Genomic DNA, 24,708 nt, shown 5'->3' on the forward strand with positions numbered 1-24,708 from the left:
AGGGACAGGAGGTGCAGCTGGCTAGATACTTAAACCATAGAACTGTCGTGAGAGCAGCAGCGTAGTTGCTCCAGAAGAGACCTCTGCCTCAGGTGATAAGCTAGAAAGTTCCCACGTGGAAACTGCCCATGAATTGAGGGTATGACAGCAGTCACAGGTCATATCCACAGCAAAATGATAGAGCAGTCACAGGATTATGCTGCGTGTATTCACTGCAAAACAAAGAAAACAAAGCTTATTTCATATAGCAAGATACATCCCAGGTAGATTGAAGAACGAAAGTCAAGCAGCAGAGGAGGAGAGAGAGCAAAGAAATACAGACTTAGGGCCACACCGCCTAGATCAGAGGCGGAAGTCAGTAGAAATGGAGACATTAAGTACATAGAAATATGAAACATCCTTGCCGTTAAATGATGAAAAGAGAAACAAGGAGCAGGGAATTACGGCTGCAGTATGATCCATTGAAGTATCAAGTCTTAACACATTACCAAAAAGATGAGTTCTCTAATAGGAAAAGTCAAAGAGGTCTTCATAAAAGGGTGGTTCTACTGGTCAGCTTAAAATTATTGTGAATGAGTAATACACAAAATATAAATGGTGTTGGGAGGCTCTTGCACTTGCAGAGCTTCTCTAGGACATGTAGGTCTGCTGAGCAGTGCTCTGCACCTCATTGCTGTCACCCTGGAAGGGAACGAGCAACATATTGCAAGCGAGTGAGGCTTCGAGTTTACATAGGGCGGGGTTTGTGCCACCTGGACCCAGTGTCCACAGGTCTGAAGAGCAATTACAGCCTCCCGGAGCGGCAGGTCCCTTATCGGACTCCAGGCCGGGTGTCCAGATACACTGGCTTCTATTCACAGGCTTGCTAATTAGCTGGGGACAGAAAAGACCATTGAGCCCTGGGCAAGGGAGGCGCACACTGGCACAGCGGCCGCGGCTCAGACTTCGGGTGTCACGCTCTGTGTTTTGCTGTGTTCTTGAATCGAGTCCAGGTTCCTAGGAGGAAAACACCCATCAAGTTCTGTTGGCTCTAAATTGAGCCCAGTCAACACATGATGTCACCAGGCCTTCCTTCCCTTCTGGCCTCGGTTGGCGGGGGTGTAGGGCGGGCTTGTGCAGCCCTGCGTGAACAGATCCGTGGCCAGGCTCCTCTGCCTTCTGTCTGTAGTCTTGCTCTGCTCTGCTTGGCTGATCTGTTCCCTTTTTTTTTTAAATTTTTTTTTTAACATTTATTTATTTAGTGTGTGTGTGTGTGTGTGTGGGGGGCAGCTCAGCCCACCAGGGGGCGGGCTGGCTGGCATGTGGTGCTGGGGGATAGAACCGTGGTCCCTGTGCTTTGCCAAGCTTGTTCCAAGTAGGTGCTTTAGACCACTGAGCCATCTCGCCAGCCCCTGATCTGTTCCCTTTTGTTTTGTGTGTGGTACTGAAGATCGAATCCAGGGATGCTCTACCACCGAGCTATATCTCCAGGCCTTTTTAGTTTTTGAGACAGTTTGTCTGAAGTTGCCCAAGCTGAGCTCCAACTTGTGTCCCTCCTGCCTCTGCCTACAAGCAGTTGGGATGCCAACAGTGTGCTTGGCTTGCTGGTCCATTCTTGACTCTGCAGCAAGGTCATCCCAGAAGACTTGGCCAGGCCCTGGTGGCTATTCCTAAACAGACCTGCCTGTACACCTTAGCTGCAATTTGCACTGGGTGCTCTTGTCCATACTGTAATGGTGAATTACCTGTCCATAAATGATGTCCTCAAACATAGGCGTGAGCGCCACCTCGTTTATTTTGCGCGATCTTTTCACAGGACGAGTGCAGTCAGGTCCTGGGGTTTGTTTGTCCTCCGTGGTAGTGCAAACACTCGCTGACTCACCGTGTTCCTGTGATTGTCCTTGGCTTCTGGGCTTGGGGGAGCCTGTGACCCAGATCTACTGTATGTGCGACGCGTAGGTGCGTGCGTCCCGTTAATGTCTCTGGCTCAGAGGAAGCTGTGTCCTTGGGTTCATCACCAGATTCCCTTCTTTTTTTAATTTTTATTTTAATTTTTTTCCGGATTTCCTTCTTAGCAAGCAAGCGACAGGAAGGAGAGCCCACTCAAACCCAGCCTTCACATGCGGAAGCCCTGTGGTGACTTTTTATTTTCTTCTGATGTTCTGCACAGCCCTGTAATCTCTTGTTTTTGGCTACTCGGGACCCAATCTGTGGTCCCGTAGCTCAGGGCAACCACAAGCTGAGACAAACAGAGGAAGTGTCATTACTCACAGACTTTTCCCGCCACCTCATCGGGCCCTGCAGCCAGCCGCCGCCCAGGTTTTGAGGGGCGGCCTGCTCAGAGCTCAGTCTGACCCGGAGGGATTGACTCCTCCCCTGCAGAGAATCTTCAGGTCCCTGTCACCGTCCCCAGGCTTCCTGTCATACTTTACACATCTCTACACACTTTCTGTCAATTTTCATAGCCTGGAATTTATTTTTGGCAGACTTTGGTGAGAACTGGGAAGTCTCGTCTTTTCTTAAAACTCAAAGATCCCAGAAAGCATGGTAGAGAGCTCACGCCAGCCCCCTCTCTGTCCCCAACACTTGTGCACACGCATGCACACCTGTGTGCAGTGTACATGGGCCAGGGATGGGGGAAATCAGGGTGTGTGTGCCCCGGCAGCTGTATCCTCAGGGTTTTGTTTCTGTTTTTTGTTTTTTGCTTTGAGATGAGAGTCTGGGTGTGTAGTAAGGCTGACCTTGAACTCTTGGTGATCCTCTTGCCTCAGCCTCCTGAGTGCTGGGATGACAGGTGTGTACCACACCACCCAGCTTCAATAGGGGCTTTGAAAGTGGGAATTGTTGCAACATTTTTTTTTCATTTTTTTATATTTTAATAATTTTATTGAGAAAGAAATAGTAATGAGATAGTTTCAAAACAGGTTAGTAGTAAAGGTATAATAATTAATATATTGCATATTGTTGTCTTTGTAGTAGTTATTCCTAGTACAAGATGCAGACATGATATCTTGTCTAAACACCTAGTTCAAAATCTTCTTCTCATTGAACTAAGAGAAAGTAGATGTATATTTATGCTATTTTGTATATACAGATATATATATATATTTCCACTATAAAATGGTCCATTTATATCCCCTTTTTTGTTTACTTTTGTCAGAAATGTGTATTCCATTGCCATTCATATGTTGTAGGTGCATGAATTCAGCAGAGTAATCCATAATAGTCCAGTAGTCTGTAATAGTAGTGGGTTATCCACAGGACTGGCAGTGTCAGAAGTTGTTCTCTTGAGCCTTTTACAGCTCAGCATATTCACATGGCTTTACTTTTTATACCTCGATTTTATACTTTTCTGCTGGATGGTTAAGGCCAAGATAAAGTAAGACCTGTATACCAAGAAATGTAGCTTTTGTATCTGACAACATTTTGCACACCTCGTGGAGGTGGAACTGATGCTTCCAGGGTCTCCTGTGGCCACAAGATCAGGTTTCTTTGCTTTGGATGCGAATGAGCTAAGGGTAGTTTGTTATCTGTTGAGGTTGGCAGCTTGCCCCTAGTTTGCATAGGACTCTTCATCAGATGGGAAATGAATGTCTCTGACCCTACAGTGTTTCCTTTAGTAGGCAGAATGCTTATGTCCTAGAGACAGGGTGGGGTGCCCAGGTGGGGAAAGGTTCCCTTGCTGTCCGTCGGTGGAGGGCCCTGCAGTTGATGGTCAGGTCTGTCTGCTGCGTGAGCTGGACAGATGGGCTGTGCTTGCTCAGGGATCAGGCTGCACCCAGCATCTGCTAGAGACCAGTCCAGCCTGCTGCACAGGCTTGGCCTTCCCAGGGGCGCCTGGGCCTCTGCTCAGTAGCGCCCTCTGCTGTTGCTCCCCATGCTCTGCCCTCCTCCTCCTGGGAAGTTCAGCCCAGCCTGCTGCTGAGCCTTTGCCCTGGGAATAGCATCACACGTGTCTTGGACCTTAAGGCTGCCTGCTGCTGCTGATTTTATCTGACCTGCTGCTGTGTGCCCTTGATAATACTATTTCATGAAGGCCTCTCGAGTAGGGGTGATGATGATGATGATGTCCACTGTACAGATGAGAAAACTGAGGCCCAGAGTGGGCAAAAGGTCCTGAGGCTATAGCAGAGCTGGGGTGTGAGCTCAGGCAGCCAGATCCTAGAGTGCTTCCTTTGATGACCTGTCCTAGGCGTGGGGACTGTTGTTCTTGAAACTAGTCAGCAGCTGCACAGGTTCAAGCAAGTCAGATGAGCCATGGAGCTGCAGCCCTGAGCCTGGGCTTAGGCCGGAGCTTCCTGGTGGCTCATGGTCCAGTCCCTGTCCCCAGCGAGCTTGGGTTGGACAGTCAGGGAGTTGGGGTGCTGCTCACACGGGGCGGACTTTCCTGGCTCTCAACATCACGGTGATGAGCGAGCGGGTATTTTAGCTTCTCCACATGGTGCAGCTGTGGCCTTGTTGCATGTGCTGGGGGTTTGAGATCGTGTGCCTGAGGGCCTGGGAGTCCCTTCCTGGACTTCAGAGGCTGGAGGAATTCCAGGATTAAAACACTGGCCAGGAGCCAAGCTTGTCTGCGTCCCACCCGTGCAGGACACTGGATGCTGTCAATGTGCCTTTTGTTGGGAAGGCCCGTCTGATTACAGGAAACAGAAACCTCGGCCCATGCTCAGCCAGGGAGTCCCAACTCCCTGCATGAATTCTGCGTAACACTGGAGCTGGAAGCTTGCTCTTGGAGCAGCTTCGGCGGGGTCTTCCTCTCTGGGCTCTCTTTGCCTTCTTCCTGTGCTGCGGCTTTGTACTCTTGCATGGGGATGGCGTTTCCTGTCGTGTGTGTGTCTGCCTGTGAACATAAACAACAAGTGGGAAGGGAGCACAGCCGCTGTTTGAACCTGGGTCAGAGGACTCAGCAGCCCAGATCTCTGCTGGAGCTCAGAGACCTTAGCAAGGCAGCTACTCTGGGAATCACTCAGGAATCAGGCTGATAGAGTAGGGACAAGGGCTGGGCACTCGAGTGCTGGGCCCTCGGTAGTAGAAGAGGCCCCTGGATCCTGGTCTCATCAAATTGTCACCTGAGCTGGTTGACCTGCTCTTGGAAATTGGCCATTGATCTGAAACACAGACAGCCTGGTAGAGGGAAAAGACTTGGTGTTTGTTTTACTCCTTTAAGTGGTAGGCAAATAGAATGGATGCCAGCGTTGTGAGCAGTGGCGTCCTGATGGATTGCTGGGGACAGAGTAAAGTAGGGACACTTGGGAACACAATGTAGTCATCTGGCTTACGAGCCATAGTCCACCCTGTAAGGCCATCTCCAGGACCGTGCCAGAGAATGCCACTCACCACAGGGGATGCGTTATTTATGTGACTGTCTTCAGGAGACTGTTATGAAGAAAAAAGCAAAGTAAAAAGCCTGTAGGTTCTTTCATAGGGAAATGGTTAGGAAAATGATAGTAAATTCCCCCAAGAATAGCTCTTATGAAAAACTGGATTTTGAAGACTGTAAGACAATATGCTATGAAGGAAAACCCCCCACATGATTAAGAGTGAGCATGCCCTATAATTACACCTTCATAAACTGTATGTACATGACAGATCTGGAAAGTAATACTAAAAAAGATTAGTAGCTATGATTAGGGTCGTGGGGTTTTGGTAATGTTGTCTCCTAATAAAAAGGGAAGAAAACAATAGGGAGTTGCGATTGAAACCTGGATTTAATTCTGGAAATGCTGCATCTGATTATGTAGCTCTGAACTTTCCCGGGCCTCAGATTCTTCACTGATAAAATGCTACGTGTGGGCCGGCAAGATAGCTCAGCCGACTGTCTGCTTAGGCAAGCGCAGGGACTGGGGTTTGATTCCTGGTACCACATGGCAGTGCTGGCCCCACCCCTGGGTGCACTGAGCTGGCCACTGAGACCTGGCGTGGTGGTGCACGCCTGTAATCCCAGCACTGGGGAGGCTGAGAACACGAGGATCACTATGAGTCTGAGCTGCGTAGTTAGACTCTGTACCAAATACATTTAAAACAAAATGCTAGGCGCATTCAGGAAGCTTTGAGATTGTCCTGCTTCTAGCTGCCCCAGTTCTGCGGGTTGCCAGCCTCCCAGCCCAGCTCCTGTCAGCTAGACGGCAGCGTCTGGAGCACAGCTGGTTCAAGCCTTTCAGGACTCGTGTGGGTGCGGCAGACTGATTCCCACGGCTCAGCTTGAGGAAGCCCTCCTTGCAGACAGTGGCCAGAGCAGCTGCCAAGTCCCGGAGGTGAAGCGAGCTGGGAGTGGGTCACCGAGGGCCCTCCTGACCCCTGTCCAGCCCATGTCCTTTGTCTGACTCTGGTGGTCATGTTTCTGGGACCCTGACTCCACGCTGCCTCCAGGGCGGCCTACTTCCACATTGGCTTTTGATGAGTCAGAATTTCTGCTCATCACTCCTAAATGATCTACAGCTTGCAAATGACCCTTCATCACGCACACAGATGCCATTAGCCTGCTTTGATCTGTGTTGCCAGGCAGCCCCAGCCCTCCAAGAGGAAGGTTTGAGGAGGTGCCAGCTGGTTGCCAAGCTCTCAGCCCCCTGCCCTGGGTTGATGGTCAGGTACTCATGGCGGTTATGCCCCGCTGCCCACGGGCTGAGCTCTTTTGCTGCTGCCCAAGGGAACCTGGAGGACAAGTGGGGGTTTGTGAGTGGGAAGTTGGGGTGGCTGCTCATCCTAGCAATGTGGCAAAAGAAGGTCATTAGTGGAGGTTGGATAACAAGGCACTGTGTGTGTGTGTGTGTGTGTGAGAGAGAGAGAGAGAGAGAGAGAGAGAGAGAGAGAGAGAAAGAGAATGTTCCTTGGTTGCATGTGCATTATGTCTCTGGTCCCTATGTGTGGCACCAGCGACATAAACCCACCCTGCCAGGGCAGTCTGAGTACCCAGCAAGGGACCATGTGTGTCGATAGTCTGTGAAGTGCTCAGCCCTGTGCCTGGTGGGGGCGAAAGGGCCGCTCTGAAGTCAGAGCAGCAGCGGCCTAGAAGTGCCACACCATTCCATTGTCCTTCTCAGTGTTGAAGGTTTTGGAGAGGCGAGGTGTGCCTGTTCCCCTAAAGTGCACCCTGTGCTGTGCCCAAGGTCAGCCGCAGAGATGGCAGTGGAACGAAAGCCAGAGGTGGCTCCCCAGGTGGCCCTGGGCATCAGAAATCCCCACGCTTGTGGCAGGCCCCTCTCTCCAGCCCATTCCTGGCCTCAGTCTCCAGCTCTGACCCTCAAGCTCGCAGTGACTTGCAGCAGCCCAGAAGGAATGAGTGACCTCAGTCCCTCAGACCCCAGACCCGGGAGACCCCCCCCAAGTCTGGTGGGCAGAAGCTCAGTACCCACCTCCCACTTGAAGGTAGAGAGGCTTATTTCACCCCGCAGTCTGTGGAGGTCTCCAGTGGCTCCCAGGCAGGACACGTGCTGGAGGAGCAGAGCAGGAAAGGTGACACAGCCTCCTGTGACCACCCTTCCCCCCAGATGTCATCTAACAGCAACTTGGCTGAGCCGCCCCAGCGTTCACTCAATTTGCAGAAGCCCTGCCTTTGGGGGGACCTCCAGATAAGCACAGGGCGTGCAGCCCCAGGTCCCCCCATCTCCACAGTGAGCAAGGTCCCCATCTTGACAGCTGCTGGTCCTTACCCCCAGTCACCCCCCATTTGCCTAGGAGGGCAGAGGGCCCCTTTCTTGGGTCCTGCATTGCACCAGTGCTGAGGCCCAGCCTGCTGGGGGAGGTTGAGATCTTGGAGGGAGAGGAAGGAAGCGTGAGAGAAAAAGGCAGATGGGAGCGAGGTCCCTGCTAGGGAGCTGCCCCCAGGACCTTCAGCGGAAACACCAGAAGCGCAGAGGAAGCAGAGGAATGGTGAGGGGAACCTTCTGGAAGGGTGTTGGGGCCCAGCGTTGTTTCTTAAAACTGCCTGTGAGTCTCCGATGGTCTCAACAGCACACAGCGAACTTTAAAAAAAAAAGTTCTGATTTTTAAATACTGCAGACTCTAAAGGGGCCCTGTACTGAATTCTCAGGAAGCACTCTGTGTCTTGTTTTGTTTCTGGTAATGGGACTCGAACTCAGGACCTTGCGCTTGCCAGGCAGGTGCATGTGCCCTGAGCTCTGTCCCTGGCCCCAGCCTGTGTCTTAACACATTATCAGTGTCCAGTGAGCATAAAAATAGATGTGGACGTGGGATGAAGGGGGCGAATTCCCCGGGGTGGGTCGCACCTTGCACAGCAAACGTCCTGCTGGTACCAGCAGCCAGGCCTGAGCTCCTGCATATTGTGCGGCCTTGTTGGTGTGAGAGGCGGAGTCTGCACACATCTGCAGTGGCAGTTGGTGGCTGCTGCTCAGAGGCTGCTCGTGGGCACAGGCTTGCTTTTTCCAAGTGATGTCCTAAAGCGGGGCTGTGGTAGTTGTTCAGATCTGTGAATGTGCTCGAAGCCACTACATCCTGCCCATAGAAGGGTGGATTTTACAGTATGTGAATAGTGCCTTAGACTACAAACAGAGCTGCCTTTGACAGTTTTAATAGGAGCGCAGGTTGAGAAAAATCTGACCAGAAAGGTGTGGGACCAGGTGAGCTTCCGGTGTCTGAGTGCTTCTAATTTTACAGCATCTTCACATACTTAATGAGTAATTTGGATGGAACTTAAGTCCAAACATGAATTAATTCATCTTTCAAGTGCCCCTCATATACACAGGCTGAAGGTAATTTTATACAATATTTTAACATGCCCCTTTTTGTTGCTGGTGGTAGTGCTGAGAACCAAGCGTAGGTCCTTCTCACTGAGGTTCACCCCATCCCTTATTGTGTTCTTTTGGTTTGAGAGAGAGTCTTGCTAAATTGCCAGTGGAGCTGGGCCTTGAGATCCTCCTGCCTCAGCCCACCAGAGAGGTGGGGTTGCGGGAGTGTGCCACCACTCCTCCTGTGGTCCCGCCTTTTGGCCAAGGCGTTGGGTGTGGAGTCACATTCCAAATTCTGAGCATTTTTGGATTTTGGATTTTTGGATTGTGGATCAATAGTATGCAGTAGGGCTCTGGAAATAGCTGGTGGTATGTGGATGACAGCAGTTCAGGCCACCGTCCCAAGGCGTGTTCTTGGTGCCACAGGGGCTGGTTCACCAGCTGTGCTTCACAAGGGAGGGGCAAGCCGTGTGGCAGCTGGGCGGCAGGTGCCTTACCTGCTCTTTCCTACCAGGCTCTACCTTGTGCAGGGCCAGATGGCTCTGGAAGGTCACTGGAGGGGCGGGCGAGGCAGCCTGTGTGTTCAGGGTCCACGTGGCTCCCTCCGGAAGTCAGCGTGACCTTCTGCCCTGTTCCTGTGGAGCTGCTGTCCCAGGAGTGCGCTGATGGAAGGGGCTGTGAGAAAACATGCACAGCTTCTCCGGGACTCGTTCCCAAGTGTCATGAGCCGCTGGGGGAAGTGTGGCTCTCTGTGCCGCGCTTGGCCTCCTGTGCACGCTGTGTTTGCAGTGGTCCCTGATGCGGTCCCCGCTGTGCTGGGGAGTGGGAGGAAGAAGCTATAGCCCTGCAGCTGGCAGTCCTGTGTGTGTGTGTGTGTGTGTGTGTGTGTGGTGTGGTATATTGTGCCTGATGATGCTGTTGTGTACTTGAATGCTGCTGGGGGCATGGAGAGGCAGCCCGGAAGGCAGCCTGGCCTGCAGCAGGTCCCGGGTTGCATTTAGAAGTGAAGGTTGCTGGGTCCCAGCCTGGACCACCAGTCAGAAGCCTGTGTTGGAGAAGCCTGTGTCAGGAGCCACCCTTCTGTGCCCTGCAGCCTGGGGAGCGCAGCACCCCGCACTCTGCCAGGCCTTGGGATTGAGGGTCTGAGTCCTCTCATTGGTCCTCCAGTGTCCTTGGCAGCTGTCCCGCCCACTCTGGGGAAGGCTCAGTGGGGGCGGACACACAGCAGTGCCTGCTTGGGCTTTGTGGAGGGGGTCATCCCGCTGGAGGGCTTCCCTGTCCCTGAGTTGGAGGTGAGGGGAAGCAGATCTACAGAGGAAATGAACAGGAGGGCTAGGGTGTGGCTCAGTGGTAGAGCCCAAGCACAGGGGCAGCAGCCCTGGGTACTGTCCCTTGCACCATGTGTCCAAAGTAATAATAAAGGGTAAGAGTTACAAAGGGGAACTTTTATAACCAAATATTAAGCTATACAAAAGCTGCTGTATGTAATTACTACTGGTGGAGATAAATGGAACAAAAGAAAATACCCTTGGGACAGAACCTGGACTTCTTCTGTAATGTACTGTATATATAAATTTAAAATATTTATCTAGTAACAAAAATTTAAAGGCGTCACCATATATCAACCAGGTGAAAAAGGGTATTCAGTAAATATGAGCATGGGGTCTTAGCCTCAGCAGTCTGTGTCTTTCTTTGAGAAGAGAATTTCTAAGCTGGCCTTGAACTCACAGGGATCCTCCTGCCTCAGCCTCCTGAGTGCTTGGATCACGTGTGTGCGCCACCTCGCCTGGGTATGATGCTTTTGTAATCTCAGAGCAGTGGATCTGCAGAACATGCCAGGCTTCCTTCTTTACACTGGCTGGGGAGCCTGGCTCTAATCCTAGCTCATGTATAAGCATAAATGCTCTTTATCTTTGGACACATATGTGTGCACACAAACATACATGCATTCAGTACGTACAGACATGGCTACACAAACACACAAACACACCTACTTACAGAGTCTGTTCACTGTATGTCCCACTGTTGTTTTGTTTCCTTTGCTTTTTTTAAAAAATTATTATTTATTTATTTATTACATTTATTTATTGTGTGTGTGTGTGGCCAGCTCAGCCCACCAGGGGGTGCGGCTGGCTGGCCTGTGGTGCTGAAGGATTGAACCGCGGTCCTTGTGCTTTGCCAAGCTTTTTCCAAGTAGCTGCTTTAGACCACTTAGCCATCTCTCCAACCCCGTTTCCTTTGCTTTTAATTCCAAAACCATTTGAGGTTTGGTTTATCAAATTTTATATTTCAAGTATGTTTTTCATTTACTTGAAAGCAGTTTTGGGAGGAAGGAGCCTATGAATACGGAAGCAGAATGTAACATATAGGAAAGAGACTCAGAGAAAATATGGCAAAAGTCGGTAGATGGGGTCTGGGGAGAGTGATACTGATTGGATTGGATTGGATATGATACTCATTTTCTCTAAGATTTTCGGTAGTTTTGTAATTTTCTACTTAAAGCAAAATTACATCATTCAGAAAATTTGCTGTTTTTTAAGAAGGCAGTTTTCTCCTGTGCAGAGAAGGAGTGTCCTCTGTTTGCCAGGGCTGGGACGGAGGTGGGCGGGGCTGAGTGGGCCAGTGGTGTGGGCGGGGCAGGTGGCGTCCAGGGAGTGCACTGGCGGCCTCTGCTGTGTCTGCAGAGCCAGCAGCTCTGGGTTCAAGTAACCCCAGACTGAAAGTGACCAGAAGTTTCAAAAAGCAAAACTGAAATATGCTTTGCAGCGAGCACTAATGCCAATTCCATACTGAGCTGTGACGCGTAGGTGTACCAGGTGTTACATGTAATCCGGAGGCAGAGCAAGGGATATAGGAGGGGCTGGGGTGTAGCTCGAGGGTGGAGTGCAAGCTTAGGGGCCTGGTTCAGTCCTCAGCACCAAAACACACTCCTCCAGACAACAGAACAAAACCCAGGAGAATTCGCACGGGTCCTGTGCACAAGGCATTTTGCACAAGGGATCTGAGCATCTGTGCAGTCTGGACGCCTGGGGCAGGCGGCGGCAGTGGAGCCAGGGTCTTGCAGATATGGAGGGGACCAGGCCGCTCTTGGTTCTGCGCTAGATGTTGCCCATCGGGAGGTGTGAGTGCAGAGTGAACATGCTTTCACATCGTTAGGACATGGACCTCTTCCCTTGCTTGGACGTCCAGTGCCTGCTCGGAGAAGGTTCCATGCTAGTGGGGGAGCCAGGCTGATGCTTACAGGGAGAAGATGACAAGTGGTGATGTAACCGCAGGGAGCAGAGCATTTGCCTGGGTGAGGAGAGCGCTGCTGCCTGGTGAGGAGCAGGGGGTGGCTTTCCAGCAGGGGCCTGGGTGTGCTGGGTGGCCACGGAAGTACAGAACCCACACAGTGGCTGTGGTCAGCTGGGAGGGGACAGGGAGAGCTTTAGGGAGACCAGACCTGCAAAACAGGGAGTGGATTTGAATTCGACTCTGCGGCACCTGATCAAAGGGTTCGGAAGATTGTCCGAAACGTGGTGGCTTGCAAGAGGGTGAGAGGGGAAGGAGGGCACACCAGGGACTGTCCAAGAGATTGCTGCAAAGTGGTGTTTTTGTGGTTTTTGGGGAAGCCTGAAGGGGCACTTTCAAAAGAAAGATGGAATTGTTTCGTCACTTCCTACCTTGGCATCTTACCAAGGCTTGCACGAAAAGTGTCCTTTAGTTTTAACTTTCCTTAGGTGACATCGCATTATGGATTCCAGAGATGTGTACACCTGCTTAATTATATAAAACAAACGCTTATGCCTTATACTGATACTTATTAAAAAGTAAGTGCAGGGCCGGGGAGATAGCTCAGTAGAATAAGCACTTGCCAGGCAAGCCCAAGATCCTGAGTTCAATCCCCGGTACTGCCAAAAAAAAAAAAAAAAATTGTAGTGAGAACCTCAAGAAAACAGAGGATGAGGAGTCTGAAAAATTTTCCAGGACAGTTTTGATCGGCACTTACGTGTCCTTACAGTGTGGTGCGATACTCCATGTGCACGTACAGCACGTAGTGCCCCCCTCAGAGTAACTGCCCTGTCAGCTGTGTTTCTGATAGCGCCAAAGGTGAGCTCAGCTGATCACAGTTGAGCAATGTCTGCAAAATTTGATCCATTTCAGAAATCTGAACTCACTAGCCCTGCCTACCCTGGAATTTTCTTAACTCAGAGCTGCTTACCTGGGTTAGAAAATCTAATGTTTTATTTAAGATGAATAGGTTCATTGTTTTCGGCCTGTAGAGTCCCGAGTTTTGTTTCTGTTACTGCATATGTTTCGCTTAACCTCGGCAAATGACGACCGTTTGCATGTTAGTACTTGCCGTGCAGAAGATGGATAATAACAGCTCTAGAAAACTGCTGTCATCACGGTCGCTGGGGGAGGGAGAGCTGTTCAAGAGCTAGGAGAGATAGTAATGGCACATGCAAAGGCCCTGTGGCTAGAGGGAGCCGGCTGATACTGGAGCAACTGAAAGGCAGATGCTGCACGGCAAAGCGCAGGTGAGGGCGCCAGAGTCCTGCTGTGGAGATGGACCAGCGCCAAGCTGGCGCGGGCTTGTAGTCTTTCTTGGGGACTTTAATCTTCCTGTGGAGCGTCAGGGAAGCTGTGGGAGAACTTAAATCAGGGAGCAATAGAATGTTGATTGATATGCTGTCTCGTGTACTCCTCACAACCAGCCCAAAGTGCCAGGAATTCTTGTCCCCATTTAAACCGGGGCAGTGGAGACCGAGTAGTTTTCTGGGCATCTTGCAGGTGAGCTGCGGAGCCAGGGCCGCCGCCAGAGGCCATGGTCGTCGTATCACCTATCTCCATGATAGCACAGCAGCAGCCACAGTCTCAGACTGCTTTGAACTCTGAGATGAGAGAGTCCCCCCCTTCAGTTACAGACTGGTATTGTGCTTCAGTCACATGAGCCGCTGGAGGGGGTGGGGCCGCCCTGGCCGGAGTCCAGTTGCACCGGGGCCTGCCTGTCTGCGGGCACTCACTGTGCTATCAGCCTGGAGCAGCTTAGTGGAGCCGACTGAGCTGCCATTGTCCTTAAGGACTTATTGTCCACGAAATGCACCCCAGGGACTGTGAGGGGGGAGGCCAGCCCCGTGCAGGCGCTTCCACTGAGCCTTACCCAGGGCCGAGTTTCTGCTTTCTGCCTCTGGGTACTGGGTCGCTTAAGTGCATTCTTAGGATTCTGTCTGGGGAGATCACTGTCTCCTAGGGGAACCCAAGAAGCTCACTCAAGGTGGAGGGGTTGGGGGGAGACTGAGGGGTGGGGGGACACCTGACAGCCGTGGCCTGTGTCTTTCTGGTCACTGATGACAAACATCTGCTCCTTCCTAGTTGACCATGTCGTCCCGGAGCCTGGGACAAGCCTGCTGGCCGCCTTCGACCAGTGGAGGGAGTGGGCCGACAGCAAGTCCTGCTGCGACTACTCTCTGCATGTGGACATCACCGAGTGGCACAAGGGCATCCAGGAGGAGATGGAGGCACTGGTGAAGGACCATGGTAGGTGCTGTGGACCGGGCTCCCCCTTTCCTTTTCCCTCCATACATAGGCCCTGCACTGGGCAGCAGGGCTGTGGGAGTCGTGGCCAGCAAGGGCTTCGGGCTGCAGCCCCTGCTGACCAGTCATGGTCTTGTCACCTTCAGTGAGGGCAGGCCTGGCTTCTGTGCCTGTTCTTGCTCATGGCTGACCTGTGTGAGGTGGCCAAGCTGGGAGCCTGCTGAGGGCCATCATGACCCCTTGGAGGACAAGTGTCTGAGGGAGTCATCTGAGCCATGAGGGCTGGGGCAGCCCTTCCTGCAAAGCCTGGTATCCAAGATGGAGGGGAGGGTGAGGAGACACTTGGAAGATGACCTCAAGGGTCTTTGCAGTTGTGAAATTTCAAGGGATTGTGAAATTTCAAAGAGTCCCAGGGAGGCAGGCACAGCCTTTACAGCCTCAGGGTGTCCCTAGGACTCTTGCCATCACATACCTTGGAGTGTGGGTGGTGGAACACAGCATAGTCATCATGTTCTCCTTGAGTTTGGCTGTGTGTTAGCTGCCCAGGGTCATTCACTTGGGACCTCACTGAAGCCTGGCCTTCAAGGAAGCACCTGTTGATTTTGGGTTCTGGAACGCCAGGCCACTGAAGCACCTATGCCGTGAGTAGCATGGCAGGCGGGCCAGCCTTCGTGGTGTATGCCTGTAACCTCAACCCGCAGGAGGCTGAAGCGGGAGGATTGCTGTGAATGCAAGGCCAGTTTAGGCTATGTAGAGTTCAGGGCTAGCTTAGAGTACAAAGTGAGGCACAGTGTTAAGAAAACAAAAACCTAAGGGGCCGGGGATATAGCTTAGTGAGTGGTATAGCACCTGCCTGGCAAGCACAGGGTCCTGAGTTTGATTTCAGGTACAAAAAAAGAAAAAAAGCAGTAATTCTGGGATGGACACAAATATATATAAATACACAGAGATGTGGTAGGTATCCATCGATACTGCACCGATAGCTCCAGAATGAGAGACTTCATCCTTAGATTTGTTTCTTTGTCCTTCCACAGAGAAGCAATGTGACCTTCGGCCAATCACATAAATTTTGTGGGTCTCAAGTTTGAAGAAAAATCTCTCCAATTAGGATATTGAACTTATAAGATGTCTCCTAAGATTATTTTCAGAATGAAGCTTTATAAACAAGAAAATAGGCAACAGTTTAACCTCCCTTTGGTGTATACCCAGACTCCATTGGCTTTGACTTTCAATACTTAGAATGAATCTGCTCCAGATAGGCTGGAGGGTTACCATAACAACCGTTGCCTGGCAAGGAGAGCAGGGCCAGGATGTCCAGAGGCATTTAACTCAGGCAGCTTCCAGCACCCCAAGTGGCTTGAATTAAGCTCTGAGGCTTTGAGGTTGTCAGGATGATTGTGTAAAATTGTGATGGATGTTGGGCATGGATGTTTGGGCTGGTGCCTTGGGAGGCAAGACCCATAAGATGCCAGGGTGAGTAGTGTGAGACGTCTGCATGTGGAAGTAATGGGTCTTTTTTTTTTTTTTAATTCTGAAAAATTAGCGCGGAAGGTGTCGCACTTGCCAAAGAAACGGTGCTTATTACTGATCTTCATAGACACTTCAAGTTCATTTTCTAAAAGTCACAATGGACTTATTTTGGGGCAGTGTTTTTTGTTTTGTAAAGTCCCCGTGGTGAAATACACATCTCATAATCCTCTGAGCCAGTATGAAGGGTACAGTTCAGTGGCACTAAATACAGCCGTCTCCGCCCTCCTGATCCAGGACTCCTCTGCCTAAGCTTTCAGTACCCTTCATGGTGACTTGCCCGTAGTCCCTTAAATCCCAGCCCCAGCACTTCTGTTTCTTTTGTCTTCAGGAGTTTGCCTGTCCCGAATCCTTCAGGTGGGCAGCGTCCTCCCGTGTTTGTCTTTTGCGAGTGGCCTGTTGCACACAGCAGCACCATGTCTGTGGCTCACCCGGGTTGCAGAATGCATCACGGCTTCCTTCAGAGGCTGAACCACGTTCCGCCGTGCCAGGGACCTCACTGGTGGTTTCTGTGTCCATCGATGACGCTCGAGTTGCTTCTGCCCCCCAGTTACTGTGTACAGTGCTGTTGTGGGCGTGGGGATGAATATTGTGGCTTTTAATTTTGGTGACATTTTAACCTTACAGAAAAATTGTAAAGGTACTAAAAATAATTCTCAAGAGCTCTATTTTCAGAATTCCTGGTTGTTGATAGTTTACTCCATTTCCTTCCTGTTTTTTGTGTCTGTCTCTCTCTCTTTTCCATCTCCCACACGCACATACATGTGCACATGTATGCACAATCATGATGCTATCACTGTCTCATTCCCTTTCTGATTATTTGGTTCCTGTTTAGCTATTGAAAATCATGTCTTCCTCTCTCTTTTGTCTGTCCTTTAGGGGTAAATTCCTTTCTCGTGTACATGGCTTTCAAAGATCGCTTCCAGCTCACGGATTCCCAGGTGAGGAAGTCATCTCCTTAGACAGGTTCACTGCCACGTGTCAGCTGACCATTAGTGGCACCACCAGATAAGTGTCCCTTAGTGGCACAGGACAGGGCTGCTGGCTTCAGTTAGCTGTAATCAGCCTCTTGGGAGGGGAGTGCGCTGAGGGCCTATGCCCTGGCAGATGCTGGATCTGACCCTGGGTCCCTGTAGCTGGGGGACAGTGTGGCCCAGCAGGGTGTGCAGCCTCCTCAGTGAACCTGGTGTGGTCCCCGAGCCCCTCAGCTCTCCTCCCACCCTTTGCTGCCTCCCTCTGTGAATGGCAGAGGGGACTTCCTCTGCCAGAAGTGGCTGGGAACACAGCCTCGGGGCTTGGCTAAGCGTAGAGGAGGCAGAAACGGAACCCACAGGAAGGGGCTCCTGCCTCTGATCCCGCTTTCCCCTGTCTCAGATATATGAAGTCCTGAGTGTGATCCGGGATATTGGCGCCATAGCCCAAGTGCACGCGGAAAATGGGGACATCATTGCAGAGGTACAGAGCTTTCCTCTTTGCCCTTTTTTCACCCCGGGGACTAGGGCCAGGGACATGGCCTTAGGCAAGATGGGTGACTTTGGTAGCTGAGTGCTGCAGGGTGCCAGAAAGCCTGGAGTCTGTGCTGGGTGTGGGTGCAGCTGAACACAGGGTATACGTGGGACACATGGCCCATTCCTAGTCTCTTCTTTGAGACACAGCTGCCTTGTCACACCCATGTCCCACGCTGAGGCAGGGACAGCTGAGTGGTTTGGGGAGGGTATCATTGATCGTCCTACTCAGGGGGCTGGGGATGGGCGGGGAGCCCTTTTCTCCGTGAGCCTTGGGTCCCTGCTGAGTGGCCCGCAGTGCCAGTGTCACACACCTTGCTGGGCTGGTACTGTGTCCAGGCCTGCAGCCCTCAGCGCCTCCTGAAGTCTGGCTCCCCTGACCGCCTGCTGTCTGTGTTCATTTCAGGAGCAGCAGAGGATCTTGGATCTGGGCATCACAGGCCCCGAGGGACACGTGCTGAGCCGGCCTGAGGAGGTGAGCATCTGCAAACGGGACGCACGCCTCGCTGTGCCCGGGATGCGGAGCCCGTGCAGCTGACGCTGTGCCCTACGCTGTGGCTCTCCTCGCCCTTTCTTGAGCAGACACAAGCACTTCCAGAGTAGCTTCCTACAGTCTGGGCTTTAGCAGCTCCTAACTTAAGGCCAGTCCCCGAACGTGAGACTGTGGATCAGAGCACTGTTCTACGCCTCTCACGGGGATGGTGTGTGTTTTCCCACCATAAGCCTGTGCAGGGTGACCTTAGTCATGAAATCACCAGCGACTTGGCTGGCATCTTTTAAATTGCAGACGAGTTCGGCCCAGGGCCTGGCTAGCCCTGACAGCACTGTGGATGGTGAGGGGCGTAAGACTGTGTCTCAGCTGGAAGTTGTAGCTCTAAAATGCTTCCCAGAAGTTGCTCCTGGTGATGGGCAGAAGGCCTGACTGAGGAGGAGTCTGGCAGCTCTGGGCAAAGAGATGGAGGAGGGCGTCCCAGGAAGGGGCCAGTCCTCTTCTTTCCTGGAAAGAGGCCACAGAAGAGAGGCAGGTGAGGAGAGCAGCTCCTCAGGGACTGGGTGGATGGAGGCGAACTGTTAGCTTCTTGCTTGAAGAAAGAGACTGCAGAAGCTGAAGGGGCAGTAAAGTCTCAGAGCTTTCGAGCTACCTGCAGAGCAGGATGCACAAACAGGAAGTAAGCTGGCCTGGGCTGCCTGGAAAGGAGAGAGCTACAGGGAGGTGCAATTCTGCTTGCTCCTTTGACCAGAAAAATTAAAACCATTTGTACACAGCTCAGCCCAGGAAGCTCCCCTTGTGGCCGTTGTCACAGGGAGAATTGCAGAGTCCCCGTGGCTCCCTGTGACAGTGCCATCTTTGGAGAATGCGATTCTCAGCTGATGTGGGGTGGGGCCCTGATCCGGGCCTGGCATCGTGGTGAGGTGAGGAGGTCACATGGGCTTGAAGGGAGATGAAGGAGATTCAACTTCAGCCCCCGGGCTCCAGCTGGATGTTCCTGGCTCTTGGGAAAACACTTTCCAGTTTGCCAAGAGGGTTCTGTCATATGCTAAGTCCTGTGTGGGTGATAAAGAGAATAAAATATGGAACTGCTCTGAATGGACGTGAACCCTCATAGCCCAGAGGGAGGAGTCGGCCGTGCGTAGGAACAGCAGCTAATGTCATACGGTTGAACTTCCAAACGCTCTCCAGAACTTTCCATAACTAGCATAGAGATGGCCAGCTTGTACTGAAACTTTCCAGAACATTCTCTTGCCACTGTGTGCTTTCTTTCTTCCCAAGCTAACTGGTAGGGCTTCCCCTGGGTCTTAGCCAAGAAGATGGACCAGGAGCACAGGATTCTGGAAGTCACCCTCCAGAGGCGGATGAGTGGCTGCGGGACAGCATGAAGAGGGCTGTGGTCGCTGCCAAGAGGGACTCCTAGGGAGCTGGGGAGAAAGAGGCTGACAGAAGTAGCTGTATGGGCTAAGGGAGGGGGTGCGGGCATGAAGAGGGCTGTGGTCGCTGCCAAGAGGGACTCCTAGGGAGCTGGGGAGAAAGAGGCTGACAGAAGTAGCTGTATGGGCTAAGGGAGGGGGTGCGGGCATGAAGAACAGTGTGAAACTCCATGTCTGGGAAGATAGTAGGGGGGACTCACATATGGTAATGGAGAATCCCTCGGAGAACAGGGACCTCCCATCGGGGCCTCAGAACGGGAGACTGTGCTGGGCCAGAAGCTGGGGTCCAGGGCTGGTGGGAGCTGCTGTGTGCCCTGGGTGTGTTGTTTCCCTTTCTGGGCTTTCTGTTGCCTCATCTGTAAAGTGAGAAGATGGAGTAGATGACTTTCCGAATTCCCGATTTGATTTTAAAGTTTCCTACTTATTTTGAAGCCATTTTATTTTAATTTTGGTTATTTGAGACAAGGTATCATTACGTAACGTATGATGGTGGCCCTGAATTCACTGTATAGCCCAAGCTGGCCTGAAATTCATGGCTAACCCCTGCCTCAGCCTCCTGAGTGCTGGGATTATAGGTGTGTACCACCATGTCCCACTTATTTTTGCAATATTTTAAAGAAATACTATTTAAATCCAGAGTTAAGAGTTGTGGAAAACTGTTGTATATCAGAGATGTACACAGCAACACAGAAAGGTACGATGTTCTGGGTGGAACGTGGAGAATTGGGGCTTACCTGATGTCCTCTAAGAGCTAATGTTTTAGTTTATTCTCTTGCTGGCTGGGGCAGGATGAGGTTTGAACTCCATTCCTAGGGAATGAGCAAATCCAGACAGGCCCCTGGAGCCCAGCTCTTCTCCCAGGGCCACTTCTAGCAGGGTAGAGCAGCCCCCTGATGAGGTATTTGGGGTTCCTAGTCCCCCTTCATTAGAATGTTTCACTGTCCAATGCAACACGGGCCAGGGCCCGGGGATTATTCCTACCAAATAATCTAAATGGTGCTTCTTTAGAACTTCAGAACTTTGGTTCTGGGGAATCCAGCCAGAAAAGGAAGAGGGAGGGCCTGGAGGGCTGGAAGGGCCCTCAGCTATCCCAGGAATGAAAACCATTTGGGTGTTCTGGAGTGCTTTCAAGAGCCATTGCTTTGCCTGTGCAGTTCTTGACGTCTCTCTTCCATGTCTGAGCCGTGCCATTCTGAGCTGTCTTAGGTCTGCTCTGTAGCTGACCCGGAAAGGCCAGGGCAGAAGCTGAGCCTGAGCCCTGCCGAGCCCTCCTTGAGTCCCAAGTCTCCTGGGGCGGGAGCTCTGCTGTTCATGTGATGTTGCAGCCCTGCGGAATGCCCAGCTCCTGCTGTAGGGAAGGCAGGGACAGCATCTCTGCAGAAATCCCTTGGGAGCACCTGCTGTGCGTAGCAGGTGCTAGTGGCCTCTTCGTTCACCTTCAAGCATTCACACCACACCATCTTGCCTAGATTGGGTGATGAGAAATACCAGAACTCCATGGTGACCTTCAGAGCTCGGCTGTAGTACATTTTCACCTGCCTTTGTAAAGTCACATTGCCGGTTCGCCTGCCAGCCGTAGCACCAGCCGGGGTGTCTTCGCTGCGGGCTGTTGAGCAAACATCACAGCAGTACCAAGACCCCACCAGACTGAACTGGCTGCCCACGCTGAGGCCTCACAGGCCCTTGGTGGACACAGCACTGCCACCTGCTTGCCTCCCCGGCCCTGTGAGTGCGCATTATTTCGTAGGTGGTGCTGGCCTGAAACTGAAGCTCGGCCCAAAAGTTCTATCCCTGAAGGTCTTGACCCAGGGCCAGGGAGGCAGAACAGATGTCCCAGCTTGAGATTAGCCAGTGTCTGCGGGCCGTGGTTCTCGTACAACCCTGGGTACTAGCGGGCTTGGGCATGAGGCCCACGGATCTGCATTTGTGAGGGTCCTGGGTGATGTCCACACTTTGAGAAAGGTCAGAGGGAAGTACCATATCCTTGCAGCCTACCAGGATTGAGAAACCCTCCAGGACACAGATGTGTCGTGCGTTCTGGGTAAGGATGGCGCTCAGGTGGCCGGAGTCCTCATGCTCAGTTCTCTCCCATAGGTCGAGGCGGAAGCTGTGAATAGGTCCATCACCATCGCCAACCAGACCAACTGCCCACTGTACATCACCAAGGTGATGAGCAAGAGCGCGGCGGAAGTCATTGCCCAGGCCCGGAAGAAGGGTGAGCGCAGTGGGCAGGTGTGGTGCAGAGGGAGGCCATTTTTATCACCTTCCGGCCTTAACCTAATTACAGCCTAGCAGGGCAGGGAGCTCCGGTTTCCTCCCTTTGTTCCACAGCTGTGGCCTTGTTCGTGTCTATTTAAAGCAGAAGCATCACCGAGGCTGGTGTCCCCCGTAGAAAAATTGGATTTGACCTGTGCAGTGTAATTAAACTTGGCACAGGTGCACGTTCCCTCGGGGTCAGTCGGCCACTGGGTGGTGAGGGTTACTTTGCAAAACTGATCTCCCCTTGGTGGCTGGAGGTGCTGTCCTCCAGGGTGAGGCGAGGGCCCTGTGCAGGATGGCTTCTACCCCACATCCCATCCCGTCCAGGCTTGGGCTGCATTCGATGTGGCGGGGCTCTGTATGCACTGTGGGTCCAGTTCACTAAGCACAGCTCCTGGTGCTTCACAAGGGGATGTTCCCCGCAGGACCTCACCCACCTGTAATGGATGCAGCAGGGCCCATCGTCACCTGCTGCATGAATGTGGCCTGTCGCTGCATGTGTAGTGCTTGGGAATCGGTGCCCCTCGCAGAGAACCTGAGGGCTGGAGTTGGCTTTGACTCGGGCCATAGCTTGATCTAAACTAAACATTCTGAAAGAGATCCTTCCTAAGCTGGGTGCAGTAATGCCCACATACAATCCCAGCACTCAGAGCTGAGGCAGGAGGATTACAGTGAGTGCAAGGCCAGGTTGGGCTGGGTGGTGAGTTCAAGATCAACCTGAACTACACAATGAGACCCTGTCTCAAAAAACAAAGCAAAACTATACGTAGTTAAAAGGGCCTCTTCTTGCTTCTTTTCTCCCTCTTATGTCTTTCTGCCCCTTCGCCTCTACCTCCCTCCATCTCGGTCTCCATTTCTCACTGGGTTTCAGGTTTTCTTTTTCTTATTGTGGGCTCCTCTCTCGTTCCCTCCTTCCCTCTCATTCTCTTTCCAGTCTCTGTGTCTCCCTCTGTATCCTTATCTCTGTAACAGAGCGCTTTGACCTCCAGAGCTCCGTCTGGACTTGTCTGTGGGATGTGATCCCCACAGAGCCCAGAAGGCTGTGGGATCTTTTTCTCTGGCGAGTCTCTCAGTACAGGCCTGGAGGAAATTGCTCAGTGACCCGTGAGTCTGCTCATCCCACGAGACATGGCTTCCGGATGGCCCCAGGGAGCTCGGCTTCTTTCTTGGAGCTCCCTGGGGACCCTGAGGCTTTGCACCCTGATTGCTGCTGTGTTCTCCAGAATCTGCCCCCGCCTGGCTACCTGGAGGAGCCATCTTTTCTGAGTAAGAGAGTGTCACTTAAACTGATGTAGCCTGCTCAGAAACAGCTCTGACTTGTTTTCCAGGAGACCCACAGATGTGACCCAGTCAGTGTCTCTGTCACTAAGGGTGGCCGCATGTATGTGGGCTTAGCCTCAGCCCGGCACACCTGCCACAGCCCGCCCTGGTGCTTCCATGGAGCCTGGGCACGGCTGGCATCGTGTCCAGGAAGGGGAAGCAGGGCAGCTTATTTTGTTTTTTATCAGTCACTCTCTACTCAGATGATAGCAAGTAGCGAGTCAGACAAACACGCTAGCGTCCTTCTGAATTGGGGCCTTGTCAGCTGGGCTGCCTCCACATGTAAGTGCTCATCTATCTAATGAGGAAGGGTCAGGCCTCCCAGCTCACTGCAGTGGGGGCAGGCGGAGTGGTGGAGGTGACCCCTGCCAGGACCCAAGTACCCACTTGTTCCTGGCCCTCACGTTTCCACAAGGATTCCCAGAGCACCCAGCAGGGAAACAAGAGAAGTTTGCATGATGAGTTTGTCCCGTGGGATCCATATCCTGTTGCTGATCAAACCCGCTTCACGGGGCACCAGCCACATGATGCTGTGCCTAGGTCTCTGGTTCTCGGTTTCCCACCTGCCAGGGGAGGGGAAGCAGTAATGGAGCCTTATTTAATGGGGTGAGGATGATGTTTAAATGAGATAATATGGGCAAGCGCCTCTAACTCTAACCGGTTATCCTCATGATTAAAGAATGAAGGGCTGGCTTGACCTTGAGTTTGTTAGACAAACAAACGGCGAAGAACCTGTGACCTAGGGTGTGGGTTTTTTTCTGAAGATCGATTCTTTACACCGCAGAGAGGCTGTGAAGGGTCAGGCTGCTGGAGCAGACTCCAAAACTTCGCTGCAAACGTGGGCTGTTAAAGGGTCTGAATCACACACCTATACTCCCAGCACTCTGGAGGGCCGAGCGAGGCAGGAGGACCACAAGTTCAGCTCCCCTCGGTAACCTGATGACTTAGTGAGACTCTGTCTCAAAATATAAAAAACGAAGGAGCTGGTGATACAGCTCAGTGTGAAGGCCCTGGGCTCAGTCCCAGTGCCAGTGACATGAGGTGGTGTGTCCTCTCAGTGAGCCTGTGGGCCCCTCCCCCTATGGACCAGCTGGTTCTGTGTCTAGGACAGGGATGCTAGGTGAGGGTGCGAGTGAGAGCTGTTCTCTTTGCTGGTGATCCAATGAGACCGTGTCTTGTCTCCTGGCATGCACACTGTCTGTGTCCTTCTGTGCTGGGCAGCAGGACGGTGCCTCATCCGCCTCACCTTGCAGATAAGGAAACGAAAATGTAGCCAAGACCACAGTTTGGTGGACAGTGCTTGCTCTTGAGAGGAACTTAGATCCTCATGGGCAGCCGAACGGGCTCGTTCCCTGGAAGAGAGCTAAAAATGCAGAAGTACAACGCCTTGGCCTGTACTGCTCAGCTGAGCCTGGGTTCCGTCCGCTCGTGCCACTGGAGAGCGGTACTGGGATTCCTGCCCCCACTCTCAAGGGCTCCCCAGTCTGCATTTGGTTCCTGTGTGAGCACTGTGGCTGCCGGTTCCTTCCACGTGGGAATGGCAGCCCTGGGCAGAGCTTGCTGACCTCGCCTGGTGGGGCCCCTCCTCCGTGCTCCTCACCCACCCCCAGGACTTGGAAGCAGAAACGTCGAAACAGCTGTGGCTGCAGAGGATGCTAACCCATGCTCTAGACAGGGTTTCTTGCATCCTTCTGGTCAGTAGGGAGCACCACAGAAGACACACGTTGGCACATGTTCTTGTGGGCACAGGGCCCGTGGGGACCACCACAACCTGGAACAAACCCTTTGTGTGAGGTGGGCGGGCCCCAGGGCAATCTGATTCTGACCGAAGAACTGGGTTCCAGGGTGCTGGGTGAGTCAGTTGTGAGTGCCATAAAATCTTCCCAAATCCATAGTAGGAAAACAGAAGCGATGGAGTTGGGACTGAGGAGGGGAGGAGACAGAATGGAGCCCCGGGAGAGGAGATCTGCAGCCAGCTCACCCTAGGCAGT

General features: G+C 52.3%; 1 protein-coding gene across 1 annotated transcript in view; it reads left to right on the top strand.

Moving 5' to 3' along the window:
* Dpysl2 (dihydropyrimidinase like 2) overlaps window positions 1-24,708 on the top strand; it is a 61,958-nt gene that overhangs the window by 20,983 nt on the left and 16,267 nt on the right. Inside the window, exons 4-8 of the mRNA XM_004630681.2 lie at window positions 14,019-14,183; window positions 16,587-16,648; window positions 17,082-17,162; window positions 17,619-17,687; window positions 21,233-21,353. Coding sequence (XP_004630738.1) covers window positions 14,019-14,183; window positions 16,587-16,648; window positions 17,082-17,162; window positions 17,619-17,687; window positions 21,233-21,353 — 498 coding nt within the window. The remainder of the gene's footprint in view (window positions 1-14,018; window positions 14,184-16,586; window positions 16,649-17,081; window positions 17,163-17,618; window positions 17,688-21,232; window positions 21,354-24,708) is intronic.

This window comes from Octodon degus, unplaced genomic scaffold (assembly GCF_000260255.1).
Source record: "Octodon degus isolate 3935 unplaced genomic scaffold, OctDeg1.0 scaffold00036, whole genome shotgun sequence".
NCBI classification, from domain to species: domain Eukaryota; kingdom Metazoa; phylum Chordata; class Mammalia; order Rodentia; family Octodontidae; genus Octodon; species Octodon degus.